The 13,097-nt window shown below is 47.5% G+C and overlaps 2 protein-coding genes across 3 annotated transcripts in view; one reads left to right on the top strand and one right to left on the bottom strand.

Moving 5' to 3' along the window:
• The window catches only part of LOC103277070 (tripartite motif-containing protein 10), an 8,092-nt gene extending 5,506 nt beyond the window's left edge, over positions 1-2,586 (bottom strand). For both annotated transcript variants that reach the window (XM_008074504.1, XM_008074505.1), the window contains exons 1-2: positions 2,089-2,586; positions 472-567 (exon numbers count right to left, since the gene is read on the bottom strand). In XM_008074504.1, coding sequence (XP_008072695.1) covers positions 472-567; positions 2,089-2,517 — 525 coding nt within the window. In that variant the 5' untranslated portion in view covers positions 2,518-2,586. The remainder of the gene's footprint in view (positions 1-471; positions 568-2,088) is intronic.
• Positions 2,587-4,816: 2,230 nt separating this feature from the next.
• The window catches only part of LOC103277083 (tripartite motif-containing protein 15), a 9,200-nt gene continuing 919 nt past the window's right edge, over positions 4,817-13,097 (top strand). Inside the window, exons 1-6 of the mRNA XM_008074516.2 lie at positions 4,817-5,313; positions 8,018-8,113; positions 9,141-9,371; positions 10,067-10,089; positions 11,905-12,020; positions 12,380-12,425. Of these exons, the coding sequence (XP_008072707.1) occupies positions 4,933-5,313; positions 8,018-8,113; positions 9,141-9,371; positions 10,067-10,089; positions 11,905-12,020; positions 12,380-12,425 (893 nt within the window). The 5' untranslated portion in view covers positions 4,817-4,932. The remainder of the gene's footprint in view (positions 5,314-8,017; positions 8,114-9,140; positions 9,372-10,066; positions 10,090-11,904; positions 12,021-12,379; positions 12,426-13,097) is intronic.

The raw sequence follows: 13,097 nt of genomic DNA, 5'->3' as shown, positions 1-13,097 counted from the left end.
GCCCCCCCCCCCCACCAACACATACACTTCTCTGGTCCCCAGGCAGATTTGGAGCTGCAGCATGTTATTCTTTCCACCTGCCATTTCATTTCTGGGAATTAGACTGTCCGGCATTGCCCCAGCACCACCTACTGGAGCTTCTGAAGGAGGTAGGGCTCAGAGCAGGTATAGGGGGAGGTGGTGGGGACACACTACCTCCTATCTTATATGAAGCGAGTACAACCCTAAACTACTTTACGGCACAATCTCATTTAATCCTTACAGCAATTCAGTGAGGTAGTGATGATTTTTAACCTCCATTTTACAGATAAGTAAACTGAAATAGAGAGTTGCTTGGGTTATATAGTTAGGGTCAGAGTCAAGTCTCAAACTCAGAATGACTTCAAAGCACCAAATGCTATGTTGCCCACTTTCAGGGAAACACCGAAACCTGAGAAAGGGGAGGGACCTGGTGAAGGGGTGATAACTTACCAGGAGGACTTGTATTCTTTTATTTTCTCTTGACTGAATTTCTTGAATTTCTTCTCTCTCTTTTCTTAGACACTTAAGACATTTTTGTATTTGTTCCTGGGGAGATGGAGCACAAAATACTTAAGATGGAAAAAATGATTTGTTCAGAGGTGTCATCTCATCTAATCCCCTGCCTCCAGGAATGCAGTGACCCCAGGAAAGAAGTCTCTCCCGTAGCTGACAATGTCTGAGCTTTCACCACCTGACAGCTTACTCTCTTTGTGTTTTGCTCTTCTTGCTTTGTGTTTCAAGGATTTTGATCAGGGCTCTTTCCCCCTTTATTATGTGCCCTTAGAGGCTGTGACTTGGTTTCCCCACTTGAGCCTTTCTTCAAATTAAACATCTTACTTTCTTTTGCTTCTGGTGAATGGTATATGGGATATGTCCTGAGCTTGATATTCCCTTCACTGAAATTATTCCAAGTTTTCAACACATTTTAGAGGGAACATGTGCAAATGGCAACCTTTCCTTGCTACTAGAATCAATTATCTAAGTAAGATTCTGGAGGAGAGAAGAAACTTGGATAATGCAAAAATAATTGATGATTTATTCTATGACTTGTTCTCTCTAAAATAGAGTTAGGAACAGGTTACACACATAAAAGTTTCTTATATGAATAAATGAAAAGTTCATATTTATGTTCAGAAATACATATGGCACTCTCACCATCAACTGCTAACTAATTAAGAAATCCACTTGTAGCCGGGTTCGGTGGCTCAGCCTGTAATCACGCGCCTTTGGGAGGCTGAGGTGAGTGGATTGCCTGAGCCACGGGTTCGAGACCCGCCTGGGCAGCAAGACCTCATCTCTACAATAAATCAAAAAAATCAGCCGGGCGTGGTAGCGCATGCCTGTAATTCCAGCTACTTGGAAGGCTGAGGTGGAAGGATCGCCGGAGCCCAGCAGGTCGAGGCTGCAGTGGCTGGGAGCGGCCACTGCACTCCAGTCTGGGCGACAGAGTGAGACTCCAACACAAAAAAAAAAAAAAAAAAAAGAAAAAAGAAATTCACTTGTACTAAAACACAATACATAATAACTAAAACCACCACACACTCATTTAATGACAAATAAAATGACACGCCACATATATTTACCCAACCTGCATATATGTAAACACTAATTTATTTAGAAACAGGAACTCTCAAACAGTTACACTTACACAATCAAGAACATATATACTCAGGCCCCCACCCAAACACACTGTACATGCTTATCCGCATGCAAACATTAACAAATATACACATTATTTGTGCAATCACTTTCTCAAATACAAATCTTAGATACACCTGATATAGCACACAGACACACATGCATGTTGTGTTCACCCATTCATTCAACAAGTATTTACTGAGTTCCCATTATGCACTGCCTACAAGTAAACAACACAGAACACACTCGAAAACATTAAACATAAACACATGATTTTCTATGCCTGGATTCATTGCCTGGGTGATCATATAAGCAAGGAGAAAGAATTCGGCCCCAGGGCAGGCTCAATAATCTACAACTCTGTTCTGATTCTCTTAGTGCAGTCTAGTCTCACTAACCACTGTGGGATCCCCAGGCCCCCTCTCCTACCCTATAAGGAGCTGCCGCATCTTCCAGGAAGCGCATGGTGTGGGCCTCGTGCTCCCCAGCCTCACGGCACACCACGCACAACTGCATCTCGTCATCCTCACAAAAGAAGTAGATCTTCTCTCGGTGCTCCTGGCAGACATCCTCCTCCTCCGAGCCCAGTGTGGACACCAGCTGGAGGCGCTCAATGTTCTCCACCACATTGGCCAGCTGCCAGTTGGGCCGGAAGCTACCAGGGCGGAAGGGCTCCTTGCAGAGTGGGCAGGTGGGGGACTCCTCAGGGTCTGGACCCGGAATCTCACAGTAGCGAGTGAGGCAGCCACGGCAGAAGTTGTGGCCACAGTCGATGGTGACCGGCTCCCTCAGGGTGCCTTGGCAGATGGGACAGTTGACCTCATCTGCCAGGCTGGTCACAGAGGCAGCTGCAGCCATGCTGGTGTTGCTGGGCCTGTGGCCTCCTCAAAGTCGCCCTCTCAGCGTGGCTGAGGAGAAAAGTCTGGGAGAGCAGGGAGGACACACACCACACACTCACAGGTGCCCAGGTTGGACACAGACACATCTTAAATATGCACCGATACTCGCATCATCACACACACAGACAAGGCACCCACTTGCATCTCTGGCGGCCAGGGTTCTGTTATTCTGCCAACAGCAGGGATGGAGAAGAGTTGAGGAAGGGGAGGAAGAGGAGCTCACAGCATTCCAGAGATGACCTCAGATGACCATGACCTGGGGCTCACAGTGCCTTTCTGTCTATCCAGAGACACTCACAGTAGAAGGACAGTGGTGAGGTCTCAACGATCCACTTTTAGAAGAGATATCCTTTTGGGGGCAGGAGGGAGACTGGGTCACCCAGTGGTGGTGCCACCCCAGCCTCCCTGCAACATGGCCAGCTGTCTCCAGGGAGATTGGAGATATCAGCCAGCCCAGGGTTTGCCCATCAGTGGGCAGGAGAATGTGGAGATTCAGATAAGGTCCTTGTGCCCGGGTGTACACCACACTCACCGGCAACTTCAGTGGTGATGTCCCAACTGAACTGCCACAAGCTTCAAAAGTGGTTAGAATGTTCTCTGTATGGAGGAGAAAGAAACTAGTCATGGCCAGCATTTATTTGTGATGACTATATACCTTACACTGATACAGGCAATTTAAACATAGGAGCTTATTTATTCCTCCTGTCTGTTCCACATCATTGGTGCTGTTAGGATCTCCACTTTACGAACGAGAAAGCTAAGGCCCAGCCAAGTTATTTAGCTTGCCCAAGCCATGCAAGGAGGAAAGTGAATGACTGTAATTTGCAGTCAGATCTGTGTGTCTTCCAAGAATTGCTATCCAATAAAAGTGCAATGCAAGCCACATATGTGGTTTAAAATATCCTAGTAGCCGTATAAAAAGAGTAAAAAGAAACAGATGAAATTAATTTTAATAATGTTTTTATTTAGCCCTATTATTTCCAAAATATTGTCATTTCAATATGCGATCCATATACAAAGTTATTAATGAGATCTTTTACATTTTTAAAACATGTGCGTGTAGACTTTGAAATCTGGTGTGTGTTTTACACATACAGCACACTTTAGTTCAGCCTGGCCACATTTCCGTGCTCACGCCAATGTAACTCCAGGGCTGCCCTCTAGGAGGGGAGGGTGAAGGAAGGGTGGGAAGGGGAAGAGGTGCACAAAGTAGTTGGAGTAAAAATAGAAGGATGCTGGGCTGATCACTCGTGGGAGAATGGAGACGGGCCTGGTTTCATCCACAGGTGCAGCGAGTGAATGAACTGTGGGGTTAGGTCTTAGTCTTGGCACAGGGGAAGAGCACAGGCTTGAAGCCAGGAGACTGGGATTGTCCCTGGCCCTGTAGTTCTCCAGCTCACATGTGACCTTTGGAAAGTCACCTTACCAATCAGTTTACATTTCCTTCTCTGAAAAATAAAAATAATGATACTTGCCCAGAGGGATGTTATTCAAATCAGATGTAATAATTTAAAAATACAAAACCCTAGATAAATGTGGTTAAAACTATTTATCTTTTTGACTTACTGTTTTCCAGCGTTTATCAATATAAGTCATTTGCTTTATGGTTTCTTGCTTTCTCTCACCCACAGTAAAAAAAAATAAAGTGGAAGCCCACTGTTACTCAAACTCCAGTGGGGTCTGTGGTGCTGGTGGTGGGGAATTTAGGAGGACAGGAAACTCCGCAAGGGCAAAAGAGAAGAGGCGAGGAAAGGAGAGCAGAAGAAGGGAACCATGAGCAATTCTTATATCCTGACCTGCAGTATCTGAACAGCCTCCCCCCACCCCCCTTCCCCGCTACCGCCCCACCCAGAGTCTCAGGAAGTCAACACCTCTCACTCCAGTCTGGACTTTGATGCTGCAGACCCGCCTCAGAGCCCGAAGTTTATGGCTCCCACCTGCTCAATCTGACAGGAAGTGTCTCCACCCCAACTCTTCCCACCCACAAGGGATTCCCGGAAATCCCATCTCCCTGTGACCTCATGGTGTGCTTTGTTCCCCACCCCAGGAACCAGAAGGAACCAGAAGGAGTGGGGAACCAGCTACTTGGTCGCCACTAAGAAATGCTGGGTAATTTGAGATGCCCTGGAGTTTGGACCCACACAGCTGATGGGTGGCGGCTGAGGGTACTGGGGAGCAAGAGGCGGAGCCAGGGGTGACTTCCCTATGCTGACATTCCTTTCTCTTTCTCTGTCTCTACTCCCCCCAACCCCCACCCCCAGCCTCGTAGTCCTTTTCCTCGGTGACTCATTTAAATGCAACTCAATTTCAGGGAAAGGAAATTCGTGCGGACCGAGGCAGAGGCCTGAATTGACAGGCTGGAAAAGGCACCGTGATGCCCTCATCCCCCTCCCTGCAGGTGGTCCACGAGGCTGCCACCTGTCCCGCCTGCGCGGGATCCCTGGAGGATGCGGTGACAGTCCCCTGTGGACACACCTTCTGCCGGCACTGCCTGCCCCTACCCTCCCCGATGGGGGCCCAACCCTCGGGCAAGGTCCTGCTCTGCCCGCTCTGCACGGAGGAGGAGCACCCAGAGACCCCTATGGCCCCCGTGCCCCTGGGCCCGCTTGGGGAGACCTACTGCGAGGAGCACGGCGAGAAGATCTACTTCTTCTGCGAGAACGATGCTGAGTTCCTTTGTGTGTTTTGCCGGGAGGGCCCCTCCCACCAGGCGCACACTGTGGGGTTCCTTGATGAGGCCATTCAGCCCTACCGGGTAAGAAGCAAGGCTTAGCCGGGCTCGGTGGCTCAGCCTGTAATCCCGCGCTTTGGGAGGCCGAGGTGAGTGGATTGCCTGAGCCCGCGGGTTTGAGACCCGCCTGGGCAATTTGGCGAGCCCTCATCTCTACAATAAATCAAAAATGAGCCGGGCGTGGTAGCGCGCGCCTGTGGTTCCAGCTACTTGGAAGGCTGAGGCGGAAGGATCGCCGGAGCCCAGCAGGTCGAGGCTGCGGTGGCCGGGAGCGGCCACTGCACTCCAGTCTGGGCGACAGAGTGAGACTCCAACTCAAAAAAAAAAAAAAGAAGAAGAAGCAGCAACAAGGCTTTACCTTGGGCTGATTTGGGACAGGACAACATCCTGTTGTGGGTGGAAAGAATTTGGATGAAGAGCCAGGCTTCCATGTCAGGGGATCGATCCACTGGGGACACGCCCAGACTGAAGGGGGATGCAGCTCCACTTGGATGCATGGGAGTCCCTGGTCTCAGGGAGAACTTCCATTCCAGCCCTCAGAGGACCACGCAGTCGGAGTGCGACAAACTGTAGCCATGGCCTTCACTAAGTGTAGAAAGAGGGCCCCAGTGCCAATGGGCTCCCCTGCAGGTTATGGGTAGGGTGAACTTGTTATCCCATGATCCAGACTGGTTGTGGGATTTACAAGGCCCTGCCCACTGCAGCTCTACATGAGAGGGAAACGCAGGGAAGAGCAACCTGCATATGCTGCTTTTCTTATTGAGAAAGAAGAGGGCGGCAGTTGTGCAGCACTAGGAGAATTTCCCACCTGGCCTTGGGGACGCTGTTTCTCTTTGCTTCTTGGATCTCTCTCTTGTTATTCAATCACCAGCTCTGGAAGTAGTTTCCTCAAAACATCTCTTGAATTCTACTTTATCCCCACATCCAGGCTCTCATCACCTCTCACCCAGACTTTGCAATCTCCAACCATGCCCTGTCTCCATTCTCACCCTTTCCAGTCACCCTTCAATCTGCTGGGGGGCAGATCCTCCTAAAACACAAGGGCAATCCTATCACTCCTCTGCTCAAAATCCTTCCATGTATCCCTAGTGCCCAGAGAAAATCCAATGTTTTTAGCAAGGCATTCAAGGTCCTTTGCAGTCAGGATCCTGCCCCTCTGTCCTGTCTCATCTCTCAGCAGCCCTCCTCAAGGTGCCACGTGTCTAGCCAGATTCAGCTGTCCTTGTTATTTCCTGAACTGTCATATTCATTCTTTCTCCTTTTTTTTTTTTTTTTTGAGTTGGAGTCTCACTCCGTCACCCAGGCTGGAGGGCAGTGGCACACTCCCGGCCACCGCAGCCTCAACCTGCTGGGCTCCGGCAATCCTTCCACCTCAACCTTCCGAGTAGCTGGAACTACAGGTGCGCACTACCATGCCCAGCTAATTTTTTGATTTATTGTAGAGATGAGGTCTCGCCAAGTTGCCCAGGCAGGTCTTGAACCCGCGGGTTCAGGCAATCCACTCAGCCTTCCAAAGACGCGGGATTACAGGCTGAGCCACCGAGCCCAGCTCATTCTTTCTTCTAATACTTTTTGCACATGGTTTCTTCCTCCTAGAACACTCTTCTATCCTCATCTCCCCACCCTTTTGCCTCCCCTACCCACCTACCTCCCCCTCACCCCCTGCCGCTTTTACTATGTTAATCATTTTTAAGTATACAGTTCAGAGGCATTAGTATTTTTCTCTCCCTTTCCAGCCAACTGGACATTTATCTTTCAGGGTCCACTGGAAATGTTTGAGGCTTTTTTTTTTTTTTGAGTTGGATTCTCACTCTGTCGCCCAGACTGGAGTATAGTGGCCGCTCCAGGTAGAGGCCACTGCAGCCTCGACCTGCTGGGCTCCGGCGATCCTTCCGCCTCAGCCTTCCAAGTAGCTGGAATTACAGGCACGCGCTACCATGCCTGCTGATTTTTTTATTTATTGTAGAGATGAGGTCTTGACAAATTGCCCAGGCGGGTCTTGAACCCGTGGACTCAGGCAATCCACTCACCTCAGCCTCCCAAAGGCGTGGGATTACAGGCTGAGCCACCGAGCCCGGCTTGTTTGAGGCTTTTTAAAACCTTCCCTTTGCCTTTTGAGCAGAACTGTCGTCTGTGTTTCTATCTCATTGTGTGCACATCTTGACTATTGCATTTGTTTATCTATATATATGTATAAACAAACAAAAAAACAAACAAAAAAACATATATATATGTGTATATATATATTTATGTTTTTTGTTTTTTTTTTTGAGTTGGAGTCTCACTCCGTCGCCCAGACTGGAGTGCCGTGGCCGCTCCCGGCCACCACAGCCTCAAGCTGCTGGGCTCCGGCGATCCTTCCACCTCAGCCTTCCAAGTAGCCGGAATTATAGGGACACGCTACCACGCCCGGCTGATTTTTTGATTTATTGTAGAGATGAGGTCTCACCTGCCCAGGCGGGTCTCAAACCTGTGGGCTCAGGCAATCCACTCACCTCAGCCTCCCAAAGGCGCAGAATTACAGGCTGAGCCACCGAGCCCAGCTGTTTATCTATTTTAATCACTCGTGACCTGCCCTAGATGGTGGTTTCTTCAGGCACAAGAACTGGGTCCTTTTCACCTTCGAATCCCTCAGCACTCCATAGTGTGCTCGGAATGTGGTAGGCAATTAATATTTGTGCATTGAATTACTAATTCAGTCACCTCTTTCTGCCCATTCTTCTCACAGGATCGTCTTAAGAGTCGGCTGGAAGCTCTGAGCACAGAGAAAAATGAGATTGAGGACACAAAGTGTCAAGAAGACCAGAAGCTCCAAGTGCTTCTGGTAAGGGCCATGACATTGGCCACCTTTTCCTTTATAGGTTTTCGTAACAGACTCTGGGGAGCCTGTTTGTTGGTATCTGTTGCCTGCCTGGGAAGAACTGGATTAGCAAACTGCTCTCATTCACCTTCTTGCTTCTGCACAAAGGCATTTGGAATCTCAGAACGTCACAGCTGGAAGTGGGTCTGATGTCTTCTAATCCAAAATCCATCTTATCTGCCACTTTTTACAGAGCAGAAAACTGAGGTCCCAAAAAGTGATGCTTCCAAAGCCACACTTGGGCAAAGCCCAAGTTAATGATGAAAAGACTGGAATCTGGGTCTCTTGATATTTAGTCCATTGCTCTTTCCATCTCTGTCTGCCTGCCTGAACACACCACCTTCAGATGAAAACTCGGGGTCAGAAGGTGTATACTGGCGTCTGGATTCTAGTCCTGACCACAAGGCTGGCCCTGAGGACAGCAGGCTAATGGTGTGGCTATATCTGACTCCCTCGTACTTCTTTTCTCTTGCTACAAAATTATCAAGGAGGAAATCACAGTATGGGAATTTCTGGTAACTTTACTCTGGAGACAGAGTGTGGGAACAGGATGATCCCTCCCACATCCCTCAACTTCCATCCAAGTATGACCTATATAGATGGTGACCTCCATGGCTAAAACCAACATCACACACTCTTCCACTAAGTTGCATTGACTCCTTTTGTCTCAGTTGCTCTCTAAAAGTGACTTACACTCATCTCCACCTAACTCTAAGAAGGTATGATAGGGTTAAGAAGTTATCATAGTTGTGGAAAGATTTTTGAAACATTCAACATGGCTCTGAGAGCATAATGTGGCATTATTATCATTATCTCTGGCTAAGACAATAGCACAGCACTCATCATTGGTAAGTTCATCTACTTCTACCATTGAATTAGTTACTTGGAACTATAATAGTTACTTCCTGTTCCTCCTAATAAGTATACAGATGATCTTTTTGGACGCCAGCTCTGAGCACCTTCCTAATGTCTGTCTTTCTATTTCTTGCAGACTCAGATTGAAAACAAGAAGCAACAGGTAGAAGCAGCTTTTGAGAGGCTGCAGCAGGAGCTAGGGGAACAGCGTTGTCTCTTGCTGGCCAGGCTGAGGGTGCTGGAGCAGCAGATCTGGAAGGAGAGGGATGAGTACAACACAAAGATCTCTGAGGAGGTTACCCGGCTTGAAGTTCAGGTCAAGGAGCTGGAAGAGAAGTGTCAGCGACCAGCAAGTGAGCTTCTACAAGTGAGAGACACCCTCACTCCCTTGTGGGATTGGAAAGTGATTCTATAAGAAGGGAGTGCCATGCTGTAGGCTGGAGGGAGATAGGAAAGGGAAGTAGTTATTATTTCCAATGGGAAAGACTGTTGGTTATCTGGTTCCTTTAGTCCAGAGAGGTTATGGAGTTGCAGATCCAGAAGGACTGAAGACTTGCATAAGTCATACACTGTGGTCATGTTAAGGGCTTTGAGGTCAGACAGTCTTGGGTTTGAGTGCTGGCTCTTCCAACTATGTGACTCGGATGAATCTCTCAATTTCTAAAATGGAGATACTAATAGCACCTCCCTATAGGGTTGTTGCAAAAATTATAAGAAACAATCCATGCAAAATGCTTCTCATGGTCCCTGGTACATACACAACTCAATAAATGGTGCCTGTTGTGTTTGTCATTATGTGATTCTGGGTCACATCAGGTCCAGCTGATGACTCAAGGATAAGGCTGAGAGAGAGAACCAGCATAAATGAACTGACTACAGAGTCCCAAATTAGAAAGAAAGCTTGCTGTAAAAGAACAGTCTAATGAGTAGGTAATTAAATAGATACAACTCTCTGGAGGAGGAGAGTTTTGAGCTGATATTTGAAGTAAGAATGGATGTACAGAATCTCTGACAGGAAGGACATGTGGAAATTAAGTGTCTGTTCTTGTCTTTCTTTTGTAGGATATCAGAGTCAACCAGAGCAGGTAGGGCCCACTACCCAGTCCCACCTGAAGGTGTTCGGGGGGGCAGGGAGGAGACACTCACCAACCACCCACCTCCCCTTATGGATGGCTACAGTGAGAGATACACTTGTCTCATTCACTCATACATAAACAGTCCAAACTTAAGGTTATGCTCTAAAGGCTTATTTTTTTTTTTTTTTTTTTTTTTTTTTTTGAGTTGGAGTCTCACTGTCGCCCAGACTGGAGTGCAGTGGCCGCTCCCGGCCACCGCAGCCTCGACCTGCTGGGCTCCGGTGATCCTTCCGCCTCAGCCTTCCAAGTAGCCGGAATTACAGGCATGCGCTACCACGCCCGGCTGATTTTTTGATTTATTGTAGAGATGAGGTCTCGCTGCCCAGGCGGGTCTCGAACCCGCGGGCTCAGGCAATCCGCTCACCTCAGCCTCCCAAAGGCGCGGGATTACAGGCTGAGCCACCGAGCCCGGCACTAAAGGCTTATTTTTAAACCAGTTGGTTGGTATTGAGTGCAAATTTTTTCCCTTAGAAGTGAAGTTGCAAATAATAATCATGTTTTTGGGGTGATCTGGGAACATCTATTTAATCCGTGATATTATTAGTACCTGAGTCGGTCTCTAACACCATTTAAAATGTAATTCGATAGCCGGGCTCGGTGGCTCAGCCTGTAATCCCGCGCCTTTGGGAGGCTGAGGTGAGCGGATTGCCTGAGCCCGCGGGTTCGAGACCCGCCTGGGCAGCGAGACCTCATCTCTACAATAAATCAAAAAATCAGCTGGGCGTGGTAGCGCATGCCTATAATTCTGGCTACTCGGAAGGCTGAGGTGGAAGGATCGCCGGAGCCCAGCAGGTCGAGGCTGTGGTGGCCGGGAGCGGCCACTGCACTCCAGTGCACTCTGGGCGACAGAGTGAGACTCCAACTCAAAAAAAAAAAAAAATGTAGTTCAAAAGGGGAAATACTTTCTATAAACTGTGATAGGCATAGAACCTGAGAAGACTGCCCTTTTCTTTCTTTCATTTTTACAACTTAACTTCTTTTTCCTTCAGAATTTGCTAATGCTACTTTGAAAGGACAGCCCTAGGAGCTTGGAGGCATTGTAAATGGATGCCCCTTCCTTTCCTCTCTGTTATAAGTATTAGCAGTCTGCACAGAGATGAAAAAAGACGTAGGAACACCTGCCACGTGCTTTGTGCCTATTTATGTGTAGGGAGGGAATAAATCCAAGTGTCCATGAGTCAGGAGGTCCCCAAACATACTTTTCAAAGACTGTTAGATATTTAGACCAGGAATTCTTCTAGTCTAATGAAGTGGAGACCCAAGATGTGAATAGCTTGCTCAAGGCCACACAGCCAGTGCTTAACGAGGACTGCCCTAGGGCCAGAATCAGGGGCTTTTTCTTTGGGATATATATTTTATCTTTTTTTCCCTTCCCTTCTATCCTCTTTCCCCTTAAAAATGTCAGTCCACAAATGAGGAAGAATCCATTAAGGCAGTCCTTTAAATTGTACCATATTGTCCTCTAGTGGCTAATAGGGGTAATGATCTCTGGCTCCGTCCGGCCCCCACAGTCCCAAACGTTCTCCTAAAGGGCTACCTCCCATTCTTGAGGCGTGGTTACCATTAGTTCCCCTTAGATCTAACTGAAATGCCTATTCCTTGAGTAACCATACATTTCCAGCAAAAGTAAAGAAATAATACTCAGTCTAATTATTCGCCAAAGACCCAAGACCATTCTTTATTCTGATTCTAGCCTCATTGGTCTGTATCATCCAAACATTATTTTTGGAATTTGGACTTAACTGGTTACCAACTTGTCTGCAGGTGTGAGACGAAAACTTTTGTGAGTCCAGAGACCATTTCTCCTGATCTTGCCAAGAAGATCCGCGATTTCCACAGAAAAACACTCGCCCTCCCAGAGATGATGAGGACATTCTCGGGTAAAGGGGAGGGACCCGCCACTTTCTCACTCCTGTTAATTGCCCTCCTACCTTCCACTCACCTCCATCTTTCTCCACCCTCAAAAACTGCTCAAGACATTTTCCTTTCCCGGAGCCATCCCTTAGTGACCCCAGTTCACTCAGGGGCCTCATCCCCTAGAGCATCTCCTCCACTCCCTAAGGAGAGGCACTGGACTGAGAGTTAGGAAGGTGAGTGAGGACCACCACTTCTCTCTCACTAGAGCACAGCAGAAGCCGAGCCTTTTCCCATCCCTGTCCTCACATTGTATTCAGAACACCCGGCCCTTGGTGGTGCCTGTAAGAAATAAGTCACAGATTTCTATTTCTATTTCCCTCAGAAAACTTGGTGCATCATCTGGAAACAGATTCAGGTAAACAGCTTGGGTTTTGGGGAACCATTCTTTCATTCATCCTTCCAATCCATGGCAGCAATTAAATGCATGAATTCTGGAACCTAGTTACTTGGGTTCTCTATTCTAGCTCTTGCTAGCTATGAGACACTGGGCAAGTTATTAAGCCTCTGTCTCTCAATATTTTCTTCATCAACAAAATGGAAAAAATTAAAATATTGTACCTACCCCATAAGTAGCTGTGAGAATTAAATGAGTTAACACATGCAAAGAGCCTCATATATTACTTGGCACATAGTAAGTGCTCAGCTAATGTTAGTTACTCGTATAGATATCACTCATTCAAAAATACCTATCAAGCCCTAGTTTCTTGAGCAGCATTGTGCTGGACTCCTAATTGGTTTGAACATATATTGTGTGATTTTTTTTTAAAGCATTTACTTTTAAATTAGTGCCTAATTTAGAAATTGTTTCCACAAGCATTGCCTCATTCTGATATAGATCAGTGCTTTTCAAACAATGTGCAGAAAAATCACCTAGGAGTCTTGTTAAAATGCAAACTCTGATTTAATGGGTCTGGGATGGAGCCCAACATTCTGCTTTTTTTGTTGTTTTGTTTTTGTTTTTTTTGCGTTGGAGTCTCACTCTGTCGCCCAGACTGGAGTGCAGTGGCCGCTCCCGCCCACCGCAGCCTCGACCTGCCGGG

Source organism: Carlito syrichta, unplaced genomic scaffold, assembly GCF_000164805.1.
Source record: "Carlito syrichta isolate Samal-C Ts95f unplaced genomic scaffold, Tarsius_syrichta-2.0.1 Scaffold316474, whole genome shotgun sequence".
NCBI classification, from domain to species: Eukaryota; Metazoa; Chordata; class Mammalia; order Primates; family Tarsiidae; genus Carlito; species Carlito syrichta.
This window is presented reverse-complemented; position numbering and strand designations above follow the sequence as displayed.